We start from the raw sequence: 20,195 nt of genomic DNA, 5'->3' as shown, positions 1-20,195 counted from the left end.
ATTTAAAATTCTGAATTTTAAATAATTTTAATTTTAAAACGAAATATGAAAATAAAAAACATTATAAAAAAGCATTTAAAAGTCATAATATTTAAATTCATAATACAAACCGAAAATATTAAAAAAACTACATATCATCGAAGTAGTCGGTGGGGTTGCTCGGCTGTTGACGGGTTGGATCGGACTCTTGGGGATCTCGTACTGGCAACCCAAGAGCGGCTCGTCTCTGACTCAACATTCTCTGCATAACCGGGTTTCCCACGGCCATCACGTCTAGCAAATCCTCAAGAGAGTCTAAACGAACCTGCTGGCTATCCATTCGAGCTTTCATCTGAGAAGTCTCTTCATCCCGTCTCGAAGTGTATGACGAAGTTGCCCTTGCAACTTGGTTAACGGAGCCTATACCGACTATTCGGCCCTTCTTTCTAGGAGCCAGCTATAAAATTAAAACATATATTAATATAGTTATTAAAAATAATGAAAAAAAAATTTTAGTTGTACTACCTCTTCGAAGATTCGGTCGGCTTCTTCGGTGGACAATGTGACGGGTAATCCATCGGGAGACTCCTGAGTTAGTTGCGTCTCCCGTTCTTCAATCCGAGTAGCCACTGCTTGAGCGAGTTTCTCTGATGCAGGATCCACAAAAACTCCGTCGGATGTGGCGTGAGTCATCTTGAATAGGTCAGACAGAGATGGTAAGACTCCCGTCTTCTCCAACTACAAAAAAAAAATATTAAAAGTTATATTAATTGAATATTTTAAAATAAATATTTAAAAACAAAACTTACAACGTCTAGACGGATGCCTGCATGTGGTTTTTGGCCGGTTCTGTGAAGCATGGGCAAATTACCATCTTTATCCTTCGTTCTTCGAGAAGCCGAGCACGAATTGGCCTTTTTGATCGAAGACGGGTGCTTCCAATAGGCGATGAGGCCATCCCACACATCCGTCGTGAGCTCAGTGGGCTTTCCCTCATACCCGTCGAGCTCCCACTTGTCCTTCCAATCGGAGACTGTGTTGCAGAGGCGGATCTTTGCTTTTGCAACGAATTCCGCCTTCACCATCTCGGTGATTCCCAAAGACCAATGCCACTTTTGCTGAAACACAAAAAATTTGAAAAAATTACAATTAATAATAATATTTAAAAAATATATACATATTTAAAAGTTAAAATTTAATTAAATTTAAAAATCTTACCGCAAACATTTTAAACCACGTGATCTTAACGTGATTTGGAGTCTTGCTCCAGTTCGGATATGCCCCGTCGTAGTAACCCTTAATCGTTTTCGAAACGCTCCGGCCAACACGGTTATTAGCCCCAAACCTGAAAGGAAAACAATTTAACCGTTAGAAAATAAAAATATTTTAAATTTTTATGTAATAAAAATTAATAACTTACCAATAAGTTCCTCGGGGTCTATCGGGGTCTAGAACATCCAAACCCTCTCGTCCGGGCTGGGCAAGCAAATCCTCTACCGTATATCTCGCGAATGGGGCATATGAAGGCACACGCAAATCCGGATGAACTGCACCTTCTGGGACAGGCTCAGGTGCAGCCGCTGGAGGAGGAGGTGGAGGCATATGCGGTGGAGGCATTTGCGGTGGAGGCATCTGCGGTGGAGGAGGACTCCAAGCAACTCTCTGAGAAGGCTGAGAGTCTGGAACTGCGGTGGAGGATGATGGACCAGAAGACGATGGACCGGAAGAAGATGTACCGGAACCATCGTCGCCAAACAAATCTCTATAACTAGGTGCTCTGGATTTTCTTCTAGGAGCCATCTAAAAAAAATTAAAATAAATTTTATCAGTTACGACATAATAAAAATATTATTCCGTTACCTAACTAATCACCTAAACTAATTACCTAACTAATCACCTAAACTAATTCCGTTACCTAACTAATCACCTAAACTAAAAAAAAAAAAAAAAGAGAGAGAGAAGAGAGAGTTTACCTTAGAGAGAGCAAAGGAATTTGGGAGGAATGAGCGAGGCAGCCTCGCTCTCGGCGTCCCCTTATATAGATTAGGATTCGTCGTAAAATCGACGTAAATTTACGACGAAATTACCAGGCCCGCGTTTTTCCATTTACGACGAATTTACCAGGCCCGTGTTTTTTAATTTACGACGAAATTACCAGGCCCGTGTTTTTCGAGTTACGACGAAATTACCAGGCCCGCGTTTTTCCATTTACGACGAAATTACGACGCTTAACCCTAAACACCGAGAATGAAATCCCTAAACCCCAAAGTGACATATCATCTAACATCATATCTTATATCATACTACTTCTTACTCTTTCTTTTAGAAAATATTACAATAGAGAAATCCAACATTTGATACATATATTACATCACTCTAAATCGTTTTCGTTCTCATCACTATCATTACAATCATCATCGTCGCTTCTCTCGAACTCGTCTTCACGTGCTTCATCTGTCGCATCTTCGGGAATATCTTCATATTGAAAGTTTTGCGGGTCGATCAAAAGGATTTCATCAGTTGGTTGTTCTGGTACCTCAACTTCAGTGATAGCGTCTTCTTCTTGCAAGGGCGGTTCTTCTCCAACGACAATGCGTCCACGAGGTGTAACTTTGATAGCAGTTACCCAGTTTATCCCGGAAGTTCGAAGCCGAGGATAAGGAAGGAAGCTAACTTGCTCGGCTTGTGAAGCTAAAATGAAAGGCTCAAATTTGTTGTATCTTCTCCCAAAATTGACATCCACAACACCAAATTTGTTATACCGAATCCCTCGGTTCACAACAGGATCGAACCATTCACATTTGAAGAGGACGCATTTTAGCTTCAATAACCCCGGAAATTCCACTTCAATAATCTCCTGCAATATCCCGTAAAAGTCTGTTTCACCTTTCACACATATTCCGTAGTTACTCGTTGCCCGATGTCTCCCATACTCGTATGTGTGAAAGGTAAATCCTCGTGTGAAATACATAGGTGATGTGGTGACCTTTGCAACTGGACCTTGAACCAATTCATGAAACCATACGGGATAATAAGGATCGTCATAATCAACCTGCAAAAAACATATATATATTCTTAAACACTTACTTAATTAATATAATAGTATGAGATATATTACCTGTGATTTTAACCACTTGACAAAGTGCTTATCTTTACGTGTATCCACATCAGTTGCAGATATTCCTGGTATTGCTTCTTCAACTTGAGATACAAACATCCTGCAAATTGAACAATAATCAAATCATACATAATTAACTTCAATTCATATAATTAACATTCACAAAAAAATTTACCTTTCAAAGTAACGGGTCATTGCATCCTCGCAGTTGAGCAGAATATAAGTGTGGGCACTATGTTTATCTTCTTCACATGACCACCATACTTCTTTCGTTTTACCACCAAACCGTCCAATTTCGCAGAAAATGTCAGGAACACCATCAATTGGATATGATGTCGGTACTCCACCATCATCATATCTTCTAGGAACTCTTTTTCTCGTACGAACAGTTGGAGCAAAGTAGTATGATGTGAAGTTAGATGTTTCGGCTGTCAAACTCCCTGCAACTATTGAACCTTCTACCTTTGCAAGATTTCTTGCTTTCCCCTTCAAATGTTTCATCTGTCGCTCATACGGATACATCCATCCGTTGTGAACAGGTCCACGAAGCAATGCTTCATACGGTAGGTGGACAACTAGATGCTCCATGACGTCAAAAAATGAAGGAGGAAATATCTTCTCCAGGTTGCACAATATGATCGGAATGTTCTGATGAAGTTGTTCGATGACTTCTTCTTTGAACGTACGTGTGCTAAGATCTCTGAAAAATGCTCCGATGGCTGTATATTTTAAAAGGAATCAAATTAATAACATTTCGTAACATAGGTATATATATAAATTTATAATTACCTGCAAGTGCTTCGTGGACATTTGCTGGAAGGAGCTCGGCAAAAGCAAATGGAAGCAGTCGTTGCATAAACACATGACAATCATGACTTTTCATTCCGGAGAACTTTTGACCTCGTTCAATACATCTTGACATATTTGAAACATAACCATCAGGAAACTTAACTTCCGATGCAACCCAGTCAAACAAGGTTGTTTTCGCTGCTGATGACAACCGGAAGATGGGAACAGGAACGTTTCCATTGCTCTTGATATGTAACTCACTTCTTGAGCAAATATCAGGTAAGTCCATCCTTGACTTTTTGTTATCTTTTGTCTTCCCAGGGACGTTAAGTAATGTATTCATGATGTTCTCAAAAAAGTTCTTCTCGATATGCATGACATCCAGATTGTGGCGTAAGAGAAGATCCTTCCAATACGGTAGCTCCCAAAATATACTCTTCTTATGCCAATTGTGAGATACACCATACCCATCAGGCATATTTCCAGGAACATGCCAATTTCCTCCAACCTTAACTGTTTCCTGAGCTCCGTAATAATCAATGTCCGCTTCGATCTGCTGGCCGGTGAGATATGGAGGAGGACTGTCTCTGACAATTTTTTTGTGTCGAAACAATGTCTTGTTTCTTCTGTACGGATGGGCAAGTGGAAGAAACCGACGATGACAATCAAACCAACAACTCTTCCTACCATTCTTCAGTTGAAAAGCATCCGTGGATCCAAGACAATACGGACAAGATAATCTTCCATGTGTTGTCCAGCCAGACAACATCCCATAAGCAGGGAAATCACTTATCGTCCACATCAGAACTGCTCGCATCGTAAAATTGGTTTTCAAGGAACAATCGTACGTCCTCACCCCTTCTGACCACAATTGCTTTAGCTCTTCTATCAACGGTTGAAGAAAAACATCAAGAGACCGTTTTGGATGCTTCGGCCCTGGGATTAATATGGTCAAAAATAGAAATTCTTGTTCCATGCACATATCCGGCGGTAAATTATACGGCGTAAGAATGACTGGCCACAAAGAATATTGTCTACCAGACATTCCAAATGGACTAAATCCATCGGTGCATAACCCAAGATAGACATTCCGAATATTTGTAGCAAAATCTCCGTGTACCTTGTTGAAATGTTTCCACGCTCTTGCGTCTGATGGATGTGCAACCTCACCATCTCTCTGGACATGTTCGGCATGCCACCTCATCGACGCAGCAGTCCTCTCAGATTGATATAATCTTTTCAATCTGTCTGTAATTGGTAGGTACCACATCCTTTGGTACGGTACCCTATTCCTCCCACGGCCTTGCGGTTTGAATCGTGGTTTTTTGCAGAATCGACACTCTTCTAACTTGTCATCTTCCTTCCAGTAGATCATGCAGTTGTCGATGCAAACATCAATCATCTCCGAGGGTAACCCAAGACTATAAACCAATTTCTGAATCTCATAATAAGATTCAGCAGACACGTTGTCTTCTGGCAAATACTCTTTAAACAACTCCGCCCATGCATCCATGCAATTCTCAGGTAAATTATGATCCGTTTTAATATTCATCATCCTAGCTGCTAGAGACAATTTAGAGAGACCTTCTCTACAACCAGTGTAGATTGGTTGATTTGCAGCATCTAGCATTTCATAAAATCTTTTTGCATCCAAATTAGGTTCTTCTACATTTCCAGTTCCATCTGCTATTGTTGTAGTTGTTTCTAAAAATGCATCACTAATCATATCTTGAACCCTATCATGATCTACCATCTGCTCCTCTTGATGATAATTATATTCATTATGCACATGATTCGGTTCTTCATTATGATGAGCATCCTCAAAATTAGCATTACTACTACTAGCTTCATTTCCCCCATAACCCTCTCCATGTTGATACCAAATGTAATACTGTGGTGTAAATCCTCTGTTTACTAAATGATTCCATACAGTTTCACTACGTGCAAATTTCGAATTTTTGCATTTTGAACAGGGGCAGAACATCTTACCGCTTTCCTGCGTGATCGGTGTACAGCCCGCCTGGTGCATGAATGTCTCTAGCCCGTTCAGAAATGCATTCGTCACTCTCCCGTCGGAATCTTTGTGCAAATACATCCAACTTCGTAACTCGTAAATACTACCGCCACCGACCATTTTTTCTACTATTTTTTTTAAAATTTTTTTTTTTTTCCGTTTGTGTCTTGTGAGGAAGAGAGTTGTGTGTTGTGAGGAAGAGAGTTGTGGGAAATGACATATATATAGAGAAATTTTCGAGTTGGGTAGTTGAAATATAACAACGATTTTACAAGGGAAAGTTTACATGGATTTTACATAGTTTTTTTACAACGACTTTACAACGAAACTCGATAAGTTTTTCACCTAAATATAACGGTAACATGATTCGTTGTAATATCGATGTAAAATTTCATTTTCGACGTACTTACGTCGTAATATTACATGGCGTTTACGACGAAATTTGGTTTCGTCGTAATTGCGTTGTTACCCCACCAATTACTATTTCTAAAACAACGATAAGGAACCTGTGTCGTTCGTCTGTCTGCCAATTCAGTGGAACGACAAGGAGAAAGTGGACGGAAGTGCAGCTGGTTTGTACTTGAGAGGAACCTTTGACGATGGTCGGAGGTTTCACTCAAGTATAAACCAACTTCACTTCCCTCCATTTTCTCCTTATCGCTCTACTGAATTGGCAGACAGACGAATGACTCATGTTCGTTATCGTTATCTTCGAAATAGTAATTGGTGGTTCGAGAAGAAGAGAGTTGTGTGTTGTGAGGAAGAGAGTTGTGTGTTGTGAGGAAGAGAGTTGTGGGAAATGACATATATATAGAGAAATATGGTAAGTTTTACATGGATTTTACATGGAAAATTTACAACGCGTTTACAACGAACTTAGGTAAGTTAAAGCACTTTCAATACACGTTTTCACCTTTATGTAACGGTAACATGATTCGTTGTAATGTCGATGTAACGTTTACAACTATTTTGCATTCCACGTACTTTCGTCGTAAACTTACATTAACTTTACGACGAATACATTTCGTCGTAAATTACCATCGAGTTTACGACGAAGTCATGTCGCGTCGTAATTGCGTTGTAAAGCTTATGTAAATTTACGAGGAAATAATTTCCTCGTAAAATACCGTTGTTACTGCTACGTTTTCTTGTAGTGATTAGGGGTGGGCACTTTGGTTATTTTATCGGTTCGATTCGAGTTTGGTTCGGTTTGGTTAGTTCGGTTCTAGAATTTTTACAACTGAAGTAAACCATAGTTAGTTTGGTTTGGATCGGTTTCGGTTCGGTTATATTCGGTTCGGTTTATTTTTGGTTCAGTTTATATTCGGTTTGGTTTGTATTCGATTCGATTTGCGTTTCGGTTCGGTTTAATCGGATTTCTCTTAGTTTATTTTTGTGTACATTCAAGTTAGTAGTTCTACTTGTAGCAGGATTGCATGAATATGTTTTACCACAGTAGTTGCAGGAACACCTCGAGTCATCATCTTCAAGCATAGTAAAAACATTCCATGCAAGCGATCTTGTAGGCAGTTTTCTTTTAAACTTTATAGACTGTGTCGGAGAATCAGACTCTTTTCTTTTCTTGTTGATCGTTTTTCCTTTATCCATCTACAGACATATGAAAAATCGTTAGTAAGCTAAAAGAATAATTTGATGTTTTCACTTTTCAGTTGTATAAATATATGTAACAAATTCTTAGAACTTGATATTAAAAATCTCACCTGAAGTTAGTAGAATTGACACCAACAAAAGGAAAATATGCAGGAAGGAGAGTAGGAGACGCAGAAAAGAGACGCTGTGAAGAAGTTTGTTTTTAAGAGTTATTCTTGGGTTCACCTCAACCTTTAGATTCAACAACCAATAAAATTTTATTATTTCAAATTTAATATCTTTTAGAAAAAAAAACAGAATATTATCAAGTTATATTATGTTTTTAAAATAAAAAAATAAAAAAAAAATAAAAAAATAGTAGTTACAGAAAAAAGAATTAAAAATATATATTTTTAATGTCGTCAGCAAAACACTAAACCCTATATCCTAATCCCTAAATCATAAACCCTAAATCCTTGGGTAAACTCTAAACTCTAAACTCTTGGATAAATCATAAATTCGAAATCAAAAACACTCAACACTAAAACCCTAACCCCTTGAGTGTTTTAATTAGTGTTTAGTATTTTTTGATTTGTTTAGGATATTTCAAGGGTTTAAAGTTTACCCAAGGGTATATGATTTTGGATTTATGGTTTAAAAATTAGGATTTAGGGTTTAGTTTTTTTTCTGGTTAATTTTTTTTTTGTAATTACTACAATTTTTTATTTATTTCTTTTTACCTTTTTATTTTAAAAACATAATATAACTTGATAATATTTTGTTTCTTTATATAAAAGATATCTAATATGAAATAACATAATCCTATTAGTTGGTGAACTTAGAGGTTCACTTAGAGGTTCACCCTAGGGGTGAACCCAATAATAAGTCTGTTTTTAATTAGACTTGGTTTAGGTTTTAGTTTTAGCCTTTAGGGTTTAAAATTATATGCTATTGAAAAAAAGAAATTACGTCGGCTTAATATTAGGATTTTAATATCTTGATATTTTTAATATTTTTAATTTAAATAATTATAAAACACTTCGGTTTATTGGTTCGGTTTAAAACCGAACCGAACTGTTCTGGTTGGGAAAATCTTCAACCGAATGATTTAAAATGGACTTTGGTTTGGTTCGAATCGGTTTCGGTTCGGTTGGTTTGGTTCAGTTCGGCTTCTTTGCCCACCCCTAATATATATAATTGGTCAACTAAATGCACAAACTATTTAAATCGAACACATTTCACAGATTCAATCAAAATCCTATTACTATGATGGGCATATCTCATTCAAAATAAAATAAAACAATGAAAATGATTTCAAAATTTTATTTTACAACTCTTTTTTAATTTTAAATTTAGCTTAAATATAAAATACACAACGTTATTTTCTCCTAATTGCCGAGTTTTTAATTCATATGAGCTTCATCAAATGCTAAACAAAGACTATAAACTAAAGAGAAGTATAAACGATTATCCCGCATGAGTTTTCAATGATAAGATTTCGTGGTCTCTAGCTAATGCCTAGCGAGATCTTTGTCTTGAAATTTTGGTCGAGTTTAGTGCACTGTTGTTCTCATATTCGAAATGCGTATGTATATACATACATGTTTTGGAAATAGTTTCATGAAATTAATGAATTATCGCTGTGGACATGTATCTTTATGAACAATATTATATTCTTATTTTCCCGAGAACTGAGATAATTTTTTCGGTAGAAAACAACAGTGTCACATTTTTTTGCAGGACAATGTATAATTTATTTATAATGGATAAATGTGAAATTACGATGATTTTTTTATTTGTTAACCCAAGATGTCTAGACCAAAATTCAACTAATCTATCAAGAGATCTTACCGACGATTAATCTAACTTCTGATTTGTAAAATTTATCGAATCATGTTTTTACATTTGCAAAATGCATTAAAATATAGTTTGCATAATAGTTATTGATAGTTTGATATGATCACAAGTGTTTTGATTGGTGTATTTGAATAGACATTATCTGATTGGTTCATGTTGAATGTTTAGTTGACATAGTTCGTTCTACATTCGCTAGTTATTCATAATAAGCATCAATAAAATCATGTTATGAAGAAAAACTAGATTTTGACCCGCGTTTTGAAAGCGCGGGATATTTTTTGTTGAAATTTATTAATCCATCTATTTGTTCACTAATATGTTTAGGCATGTGCGTTCAATTTTCAGTTTGACTGTAATTTGTATTTTTTTTTGGTTTTCGGTTTTGGTTGTGATTTTGTTTTTTTCGAATTAAAAAATATAGGGACCGTTCGATTATTTGTGAATTTAGGTTTGGTTTCGGATTAATTAGTTTAGCTCTTAGTTTGATTGGGATAAAAATATTAAAAACTCGATATTTTGGAGTTTAATTTGGTACTGGTTTGGTACCTGTTTTTGGATAATACGGTTAAAAATCACATTTTTTGTATTTTTAGAAAAAAATCGTGTAAATTTAAATATTTAACATATAATATTCTTGTGATTTCATTGTATTGAGAAATCCGTATCTTACATAGTAATCTTTCTTATCTTTTATAAATCTATTTATATTTAAGTTGATTTTAATAATAAAAATAAATTATATTTAAAACTCTTACAATATATAATAACTTCCCGAAAACTATCAACATTTTTTATTTTAAAATTAACATTTATAATACAAGATAAGAACCATTTTAAAATTAATTCATAAAAATAACCATTTTTAATAAAATCAAAGTTATCCATGTTTATGTTAACGAATATTTTTTTTTTGTCATCAATTTTACAGACTCATATTGACTCTGTGAACCACATTGGGAGATATTGATCCATGTGAACTACAAAAGACGTTTCCTTCCTAAAACTGCGCTTATAAAGCCTATAGGATCAAAAATTACATGAAGGGTTACTGGTAAATTGGGCTTACAAATCAACGACCAAAATTTGTTTTCTATAACCCAACCCAAAACATGTTTAAGTATCCTAAAACCGACAAAACAGAATGCTTAGGTTTTAGGAGAAACTTGAAGAGAAAGTTGGGGGATCTTCTCTTTATTATCGAATATCTCTATCTTTTAAGATTAGTATTCGGAAAATTCAGTTTTCATGTCAAACAGAATATATTCTCTCCGTGTTCATCAAGTTAATTTAGTTAAATCGGAAAATCTTGTTTATATATATTATCTTTTGAATTCATTGTATGTAGCAATTACGAAAATGGATGTTATAGAGAATATTCTTGGAATTTATTTTATTTGAATCCGAAAATCAATGAGTTTCTGTTTATTACGTTTTATATTTATATTTGTATACCAAATTTGGTAAATATAAATATTTACATATTATTGGCTGTTTCAAAGGTCAATAACATTGAAAACCAATGATTTCGAAATATGCTAACCCTATACTATAATAGTATAATTAATATTACTGAAAGATAATATTTAATATATTTCGGGAACTTCATATAAGAAAATTTTAAATAAGACATAGGCATTATAATAAACTCCAATATATTTGGTATAGTTTTTTGGACAATGGGTTTTTGATGATGTTAATAGGGTTTGAATAGAGTTAGGGTTTGAATGGAGTTTTAAGGTATAGGGTTAGAACACAAATGAATATGGATGGGTTAGTAAACATACACTAAATGGGCTTAAAAAATGATGGATATATTGTTTAAATTTTTGGGCTATTTTGTTTAGTTGGACATAAACATGCTATTTTCTAATTTGTTGGGCTTTTAATTTTCGAAAACCATTAAAAACAATTGAAAAAGTTAATGGAAAGTTTTGTAATTAATTGAAAAAGTCAGGGGCATAATCATAAGAATAATTCTGCTTTAATAGTATAGATGTGTTGAACATGGTAGGATGATGATGGTTATGATGATCATATAAGAATGTTGGCAATGCTGAAAATACTATGATGATAATGATATCACTATGACCAAAATGATTACTTTATGATTATGATATTTGCGGTTATGATGGTAAGGTTATGTTAATTCTGATTTGTACTTGTAAAATTGTCTATTTTATATTTGATATTTAATGAATAATGAATACTATTGAATACAACATAAATATTGTTACTATAATAAAATTATGAAATAAATTGATTATATCCTGTGAGTAATCCATCTGAATATATTTTACACATTGGTGTATCATATTATGTAGATATTATGTTTGAATTGTATTTTAGTAAAAAAATTGACTGTTGTAATTGAATTACAAGAAAGTAAACTATAGTAGTCTAACTGTTGAAATATTCACCATGACATTTAAAAATATATTAATTGTCAGTTATCCCTTTACTATTATTTGAAGAGCATTCTAAATAATAAATCTTTGCCTCATGTGTTATTATCAAGATTGCTATTACTTATGTGTCATCATGAGATCTCTTTTCATAGCATTTAGTGAATAACCCTTGCTTGCATAGACTAATTACATATAGTGCCATTGGACATTTAAGTTTCATATTTATGAATAATATAATTGGTTTTGATAGATTATACATATATCTCTTATTTTTATACGAATTTTAAAAATGTATTTATTGCTTTTATGCTTATATTTTCTCATTCTTTCTTGGCTGTATTTTTTTTTTGCAACCTAACAATAATAGTCAACTGTATTGTAATCAATATCGCATTGTAAACAAGTTTTTATTTCTTATTGGATGATTAACATTCTACAAATATAGTATTGGTGTATGAGTTTTATATGGAATAATATGAGTTTTTATATGGAGTGATAATACATTTCGTAGTTTGAAAAAAATAGGACCATATATTGATCAACGTTGTAGAAAATTGCTATATTTCTAATAAACTATAGTTTACTACATAATAATGTATAATCTAACTTCTTTTTTAATGGTATATGTACTATGTAAGCGTATAATTTAAATATAATATATAATATAATGCATAATCTAATCCTTTTTTAATCTTGTATGTACTATGTATGCGTATAGTTTAAATATTATATATAATATACAATACTTGAGTTTTATATAATTGTAAGATATCAACTATTAAAATTAAAATTGAAACTTTATGTATCTTCATCCCCACGACTAGGTGGTGCCCAAACAACTTTAGTGACTATATATATAGAAATTTTTCAATGCAATTTAATAATATTTGCCCAATATTCCAAATAATTGAATGTATAACAATATATATGGCATTACTTTCCGTTATATATGCACAAATTAGTATTCGAAAAATTATTATAGGAAATTTTTGACTCAGACTAGTATTCTTATGGAAATTAGATTAAGCACCAAGATTCTAAAATTAAGGACTCAACCCATCACAACATGTCAATCTGGTTATATTCGATCAAGTTAATTTACAAAGTTAATTTTGTTTCCTATATGTTGATTTCTTAATTATATTACTTTCCATAATTTTAAAATTGGCAGCTAAAAGTTAGGGATTAATTCGATTTGATTTAGGCGAGTTAATACTCTTTTCTCTATAATCTTTCATAAGCAAAACCCTATAAATGATCCCTATATATAACATTAGACTGAAATTCATCCACATCAAAACCTACTATTTTTCTACATAAACAAAAATCATTAATTTCGTCTCTGATTTTGCTTACATTGTTTCTTTATCATGATAAGGTCGATTGAAGAATGTGATTAACATTGATGGGTTTCAAAAATTATTTTTGAACCTAATGATATTCTAGAAATCAATGTTTTCAGAAAGAGGTATATCATTTCGTTTACTGAATTTGGTAAATATATGTGTTTAGTTTGGTAAGTTGATACTTTGTTATGCTTTCTATAGAATTGCATACCAAGAGTTTTGAAGACACTTCTAATAGTAGTTGTGGTTTATCAATTTTTTATTTGTTTCTTTCGTATTTTATTATTCTGTTGCATATGTTTCGTTTTATTTTATATTCATAATTTATATTATGAAAACAATAATGCTTTGTGTTCAAAAAAATAATAATGCTCTTGCTTTTTTGTTATATCTTAATTTCATAATAAATTTATATAAGTCTTTACTAACTCTTTTATATGTATTTCTAAAAAATATAATTAAAATACACCAATAAATTAATTTATATATTTTTAAAGTTATAATCTCTTTTAGTCCATCACTCCGCGCAGGGCGCGGGTTACTACCTAGTGACTTATTATTAGCTAATATATATATGTCTTAATAAGAACTCCACAGATGTGTGCATCACCATATCAGTCCCGGCTTTGGAGTATGGCAAGTGGGGCAATGGCCCTGGGCTCTTGGGTTAAAAAAAAGTTTTTAGCTTAACTTTACTAATTGTAAAAGGATCACATCAATTTATTAAAAGATCAAATAGTTTAGTAAACCTATAATAAAAAGCCCATACTCACCTAAACCTAATTAATCTACAAAAATAATAAACTAGAAAAAGATCTATATGCTTTCTTTTTTCTAATTTTAGAGCATGTACATCAAAGGTACATGAGGGGTTCATGGGGTAAGTTCACACGTTTGCCAGGAAAAAAATATATTAAAATAACCCCTCTCTCATGAACCTGGTCCTCCTGAACTCTCTGCGGTGAACTTTTCTGTGGTAAGTTCATCACTGTTTTGTGGGCCCCACGACACGTGGTGGCCCATAATTGGTCTGATTCTTTTTTTTTTTTAAATCAAACAGAAAAAAAGTTTTTAGTAATAAAAAATTGAAAACTTGAACCCTAAATGGGGGTTCATTGATGTTCATGCTCTTACTGATGACTGTAAAAGAGAAGCTCTTGAGTCTTGAATCCAGCGAAAAACACAAATCATAAACCAAAATGTATATTCTATTCACTGATCAGTTAGTGAGATCCTTTTTCAAAGTAGAGGTTTGTTTAATTGATTATATCAATATCTTTTATTTTTTTAGTTTATTGTTTCAGATTTTTATATTATAACTCTTTCTGATACTTTTGTTGCAGTTACATAATTTTTGTTGGGTCTGTTGAGTATTTTGGACTAGGCCTATTATGGACATATCAATTCCAGGTGATATTGTTCTTTTAAATTTAAAATATATGGTGTTGTGTGGAAATGATAAGAGAAAAAGAAAAAAAACTTCATGAACAATTTGTAGAACTTCAGAGGGGAGCTTTTGATAAGTTTGTTACGAAAAAATATAAATACTGAGAGTTCTAGAGCAAAAACAAATGTGGAATCTCATGATGAGAAATATAGAAATGATGGATTTAGGTCTAGTATGAACATGGCTAAGATCTTGCTCATGAAATATGGATATTGATGCTATATTTCCCAAAAGCGTCTGTTTTAGAAAGAAAAAAAAAATTTGATGAAACTAATTATAATGAAGTAATTCAAACAGTCGAAGATGATTTTAAAAACAATTATTTTCTTATTTTTGTGGATATGGTAATTATTTCGTTGAATGATAGATTTGAACAAATGAGAACATTTGAAATGTTTTTGGTTTTTTATATAATTCAATGAAGCTAAAATCACTTGATGTTGTTGAATTTTTTTTTTGACGAAATGATGTTGTTGAATTAAGAGAAGATTGCACCAATTTTTATAAAACATTCCCTCATGACGATTAGTCAGATGATTTTTTAATGTTGCAGGTGAGTTTGTCCGATGAATCAATAACATCTATTCAGGTTCTTGAGTTGGTAAAAACTATGAATTTTACTAACCACACATGTGACAGTTGCATCAGCTGAAATAAATATTTCTAAGCTAAAATTGTTGAATAATTATTTGAGATCATCAATATCTCAAGAAAGACTGAATGGTTTAGTAATTTTATGCATAGAAAAATAAGTCTTAGAGAGTATGAATTTTGAATCGATTATTAATGATTTTGCATCAACTGAAGCTAGAAAAAAAGTTTTATGTGATTGTCTTTTTGTTTTTAAAGAATTGATACCTCTTTTTCTAATTGTTTCAGGTCATGAAAAAAGAGTGGACACAATACTCGTCGAAGAATTGATCACGGTCAAGGCAATGGAATGAAGAAAACTTGAAGAAACTTTTATAAAAGGGTCCATTTTCGGAGTTTCGACCAAGGCTATCAAATAGTTTAAGACGGGGCTGCACCGTATAAACAATTATATTTCTAAACTCAGGGAAGAAATGGAATGTCAGCAACTGAGCCACCAGCCATGACGATCCATAGCTTGGTCTGATGGAGGTAAGAACCATAGTATTCAGTAATGTATGGGAAATGTCGCAGAAACTTCGTGGGGTTAATAAGACAAAGTGAACACCACAATCATAGCTAATAATTGACAATATTTGCTAATAATTACCAAAACAATTACCTTAATCCAAGAAATAGCTTCTGTATATCTTCAATCTCGTCTTCTCTGTCATATGAAGTAAAAGGTCTAGTTGATCATTGTGGTTTACAGACAAATTAATACCTTTGAGAATCGCAAAAAGTAGCTTATACAAGATTGTTGACACAAATATTCAAATTTATTAGATAGCAAAACATAATAATATCCAAAAGCGAAGTGATGACTACATATTGAAAAACATATAGAAACACAAAATACTTACGGTTCTTCCAGATCAATAACTTTAATGGCATGTACAGGCTTCTTTGCTAAGGTCCGTCTCAAACCTGATAAGCAGAGGCATCAGCTCAACATAAGAATAAGCAAGACACACTTTTCTAGTCAGTTCTTAATTCGAAAAGAGAGAAAATGAATGCCACTCAGATTTCCTAGAACAAGGCTGGAAGCCTAGAACAGGATAATGTTTATTCCACAAAGATTCTGCTTGTTTTCAATTAATATCAACACTCAGTCTCAAAACATAGTGGATCAGCTCCTATTGGTAGTGTTGTATGAATGATAAGAGAATACCAGAAAAGATGCTTCCATGAGTTTTTTCATATTTTCAGATGAAAGCACATCTATCAGAAGTACCAACTCTGTTCTTGCCAGGGGAAAGAACCAATCTTGAGAGCAGAAGACCTAAGATAACATATAACCTCATTACTACATCGAGGTACGAGCATTTTCAATAGCATGGTGGTCAAAGGCCATGTACGTGCCGGTGTGGAGAAAGAATCAGTTTTGAGGATAGTGGAACATGTGAACAGATGCGTGGCAATGAGATTTTTTTCTTCGTTTTTGAGTTCTTGTACTAAAGAGTTTCTTGAAGAACAAAACACGTGTTGTAAGTTATTGAGATATTAATTAATTTTGTTTAATTGGAACTCTATTCTCACAGAGAATATACTAAGACATATTTTATTTTGATGGTTGAAAATTTTAAAGAAAACACAGAGACTCTACCAGACTCGACTCAAATCCCAAACTTAATATTCTATATTTTGAGGTGGACAAAAGTAAGGGGCCTTGAATCTGTGAGTATAACTTATTAGGGAAGAATCAGTAAGCTTGAAATATGCCAGCTCCCTGACATCCAAGATATTGACATAGTTAGGAAGCACTCCAGGAATAGAGCTAGCACCGACACAAAAAGGTTCAGACTTTGAGAGGAAGATGGCGAGATCTCCAATGTCTTGAGTGTACACTGCATTTCCATGGTCGTCTACCTTGAACACCATTACACCTTTTGTTTTCAATTTGGTACCTTTTACTTTCAAACTGGTACCGTCCACGGTCTGTCTGAACAACTTGACCAAAAAAGTTTCACCAGTGGATCGAGATTCCACCAAGTGTTCGCTCGTGAAACAGGAGTGCATAGTCTCACGTTCAGCTTTGCTCAGCTCGGGAAGGTTGTGATATCGCAACTCCTGAAACTTGGGTGTGTGCTTGTCTTCGCAGAGATCCCATGATCCAATGAGTTGGCCTCCCGCTCCAGGTAAGCGAAACATGTTATGTCTCTTGGAGAACATGACACGGGAGGAGAAGAAACATGGGTTGTCGATTTTGATGTTGAACCACTTGGAGTTGCTTTGAGAAGCGGGTCTGCAAAAGCTGAGTTGGTGTCCCAAGAACTTGACAGCCACGACACAATCTTCTTCCTCTGGAGATAGTGAGGACAAGGAAACGTTGGTGATGATTTGGGTTTGGCAATGAGGCAAAGTTACAAGAGGAGGCAGGGAGATGCGTTTTGGATCTGAGTTCGAAGCAACGGGGTTTAGATCATCATGGAGACGCAGAGTGCCTACGTCATGCATCAAAGAGGCTACCCAGCCGTGAGAGGACCCGATTGTTGTTACCGCTGCATCACTAGCATCGTTATACACCAACTCGACAGGCGCCTTTTTTGTCAGTTTAGGAAAAAATCTAGTAGCATATGCAATACGGAGTTCTACATGATCCGGCCCACAAGGATCCTCGCCACGGACGAAACAAGGAGGGGTTTGCAGCGGGGAAGATGAGCGGCCAGCAGAGGCTCTTACCAACACCGGTTTTCGAATGAAGATCTTCGGAGAGTGGCTGAGAAGGAGAGACATGAATGTTCTTAGCTAAAGATAAGCAATAAATTTTAACTAAACAAAGAAAACAAAGAAGAAGAAAGAACCGTAACTCGAGATGTTCACATTATCTCCACCTAAATCCCCTAGACATACAGAGCAAGGAACTTGGCCACCAAGTTTTCCAATTAAAATAAGAATAAATAAAAACTTCCATTTAGACAGAATCTTAATTGGATGTCGCTTTTAACGATGGTCAAACTCTCCATTAAATTGCTTTCCATTTTTAATAGTCTTTTTGTGCTAAACTTCTATACTTAGGCTTCGAATGGTGGCCATCGTCTCGCTCCGCCCCGCAGTTAACAGTAACAAAAATTTCTACATATACTATATATCTATACATTTTTATAACTGTTAAAACTGCACCGCAGTTGAACCGCTTATTCCGCACCGCTCAAACCGCAGTCACCATTCGGAGCCTTAATAGTTTCCCACCATGAGAGTCGATAGGGGTAGCATGTTTTTGTCCATCTAAACAAAATAGCCCAGAAATTTAAATAATTTATCCACAAAAAATTTAAGCCCATTTCGTGTATGTTTACTAACCCATCGAAATTCATTTGTGTTCTAACCCTATACCCTAAAACTCTATCCAAACCCTAACTCAATTTAAACCATATTAACACCATCAAAAACCTGTTGTCCAAAAAACTATACCAAATATATTGGAGTTCATTATAATGTCTATGTTTTATTTAAAATTTTCTTATACGAAGTTGCCGAAATCTATACTATTAAAACATAATCATTCTTAGGATTATGCCCCTAAGTTTTTCAAAAATTGCTCAACAAATTAGAAAATAGTATGTTTTTGTCCAACTAAACAAAACAGCACAATAATTTAAATAATTTATCCATCAATAATTTAAATAATGTATCCATCAAAAATTTAAGCCCATTTCGCGTATGTTTACTAACCGATTGAAATTTTTTAGTGTTCTAACCCTATACCCTAAAACTCTATTCAAACTCTAACTCAATTCAAACCCTATTAACACCATCAAAAACCTGTTACCAAAAAAACTATACCAAATATATTGGAGTTCATTATAATGCCTATGTCTTATTTAAAATTTTTTTATATGAAGTTGCCGAAATATATTTAATATCATCTTTCAATAGTCTATACTATTAAAGCAGAATTATTCTTAGGATTATGCCCCTAACTTTTCCAATTAATTACAAAAATTATCCAACAAATTAGAAAATAGCATGTTTTGTTATACATTTTTCATATATACAAAGTGAGATCTGGTTTCCGGCCGATGGAGGGGCTTCCACAGCCACCATCGGTCCGGCGTTGAGTTCCCCTGTCTGTTTTTGGATCCTTTTCTCGATTTGATGTGCCTATTTTGGAGAGGTAGAAAGCGTTTTTTCCTTTTAACTTGGTTTCCGGGTGGTGGAAGCTTATTTAGCTCCGCTGTCGCCGGCTCTTGTTCCCGGGGGGCGGAGGCTCTCTTAGCTCTGTATCGTCGGCATCCGTGGTCTTTGTCTATGAAGGCGTTTGGTGGTTTTGGCTCTGCGGGAGTCGTTGTATTCGGCTCGGGATGTCCCATGAGAAGGAGGCAGTGTTTCTAGGGCTTCTGGTTTTATTTATTTTTTCTGTGTGTTAATGGTCGGATGAGATCTCGATTCGTTTGATGATGCTCTCCGGTGGACGGAAGATGGTTCTGAGTGTGGTGGCTTCGTTTGTGTTAAGGATGAGATCTCGATCGATTGATGATCTCCGTTGGAAGAAGCGGTGATGATGAAGTGGTGGTCTTTGAGCGTCCTGAGCACACCCGTGCGGGTAACATTTCATTTATAAATATAAAATTTTATATTATTTTGTATATAATAATTTATGATAATATATTACTGTCATTTTAAAAATAACTAAATAGATGATATATAGTTCTAAATATTAAAATTTATCATATGTTAACAATTTTATTTTTTGTAAAATTTATTACATAATTTATGAATATTAATCATTTTAAAAGGTGAATGATATTTTAGTCACTTAAAACAGTGAATGATATTTTATTTATTTATCTTAATGAAAGTATTATTTCAAAATATGTTGGTTTACCAATTCAACATAATTTTAATATGTTTGCAAAAAAAAAACATAATTTTAATATTTAATTCTTTAATTACTTCTATTTTAATATAAGGGGAATTTGCCAAAACTAAGCCAAAACTTGATTTTAACCCCAAACCTATACCCAAACTTGCATAAAATGCAAAACTAACCTAAAAGTTTTGTAAAATTACATCCCAG

The 20,195-nt window shown here is 33.9% G+C and overlaps 2 protein-coding genes across 2 annotated transcripts; both read right to left on the bottom strand.

Annotated features, from left to right (window-relative positions):
* Nucleotides 1–2,253: 2,253 nt before the first annotated feature.
* Nucleotides 2,254–5,065, bottom strand: LOC103840990. The gene is made up of 4 exons (XM_033276492.1): nt 3,887–5,065; nt 3,273–3,816; nt 3,098–3,197; nt 2,254–3,031 (listed from the first exon to the last, which is right to left on the bottom strand). The coding sequence occupies exons 1-4, from the start codon at nt 4,929–4,931 to the stop codon at nt 2,351–2,353; spliced, it is 2,370 nt and encodes a 789-aa protein (XP_033132383.1). The 5' UTR covers nt 4,932–5,065; the 3' UTR covers nt 2,254–2,350.
* A 1,415-nt stretch (nt 5,066–6,480) lies between these two features.
* On the bottom strand, nt 6,481–19,909 carry LOC103832695. Its single transcript, XM_033276521.1, has one exon. It carries the CDS (start codon nt 17,909–17,911, stop codon nt 16,805–16,807), a length of 1,107 nt encoding a protein of 368 aa, XP_033132412.1. The 5' UTR covers nt 17,912–19,909; the 3' UTR covers nt 6,481–16,804.
* Between the last annotated feature and the right edge of the window lie 286 nt (nt 19,910–20,195).

Source organism: Brassica rapa, chromosome A08 (genome assembly GCF_000309985.2).
Source record: "Brassica rapa cultivar Chiifu-401-42 chromosome A08, CAAS_Brap_v3.01, whole genome shotgun sequence".
Classification (NCBI taxonomy): Eukaryota; Viridiplantae; Streptophyta; class Magnoliopsida; order Brassicales; family Brassicaceae; genus Brassica; species Brassica rapa.
Note: the sequence above shows the minus strand (reverse complement) of the source record. Positions and strands in the feature narration are given on the sequence as shown.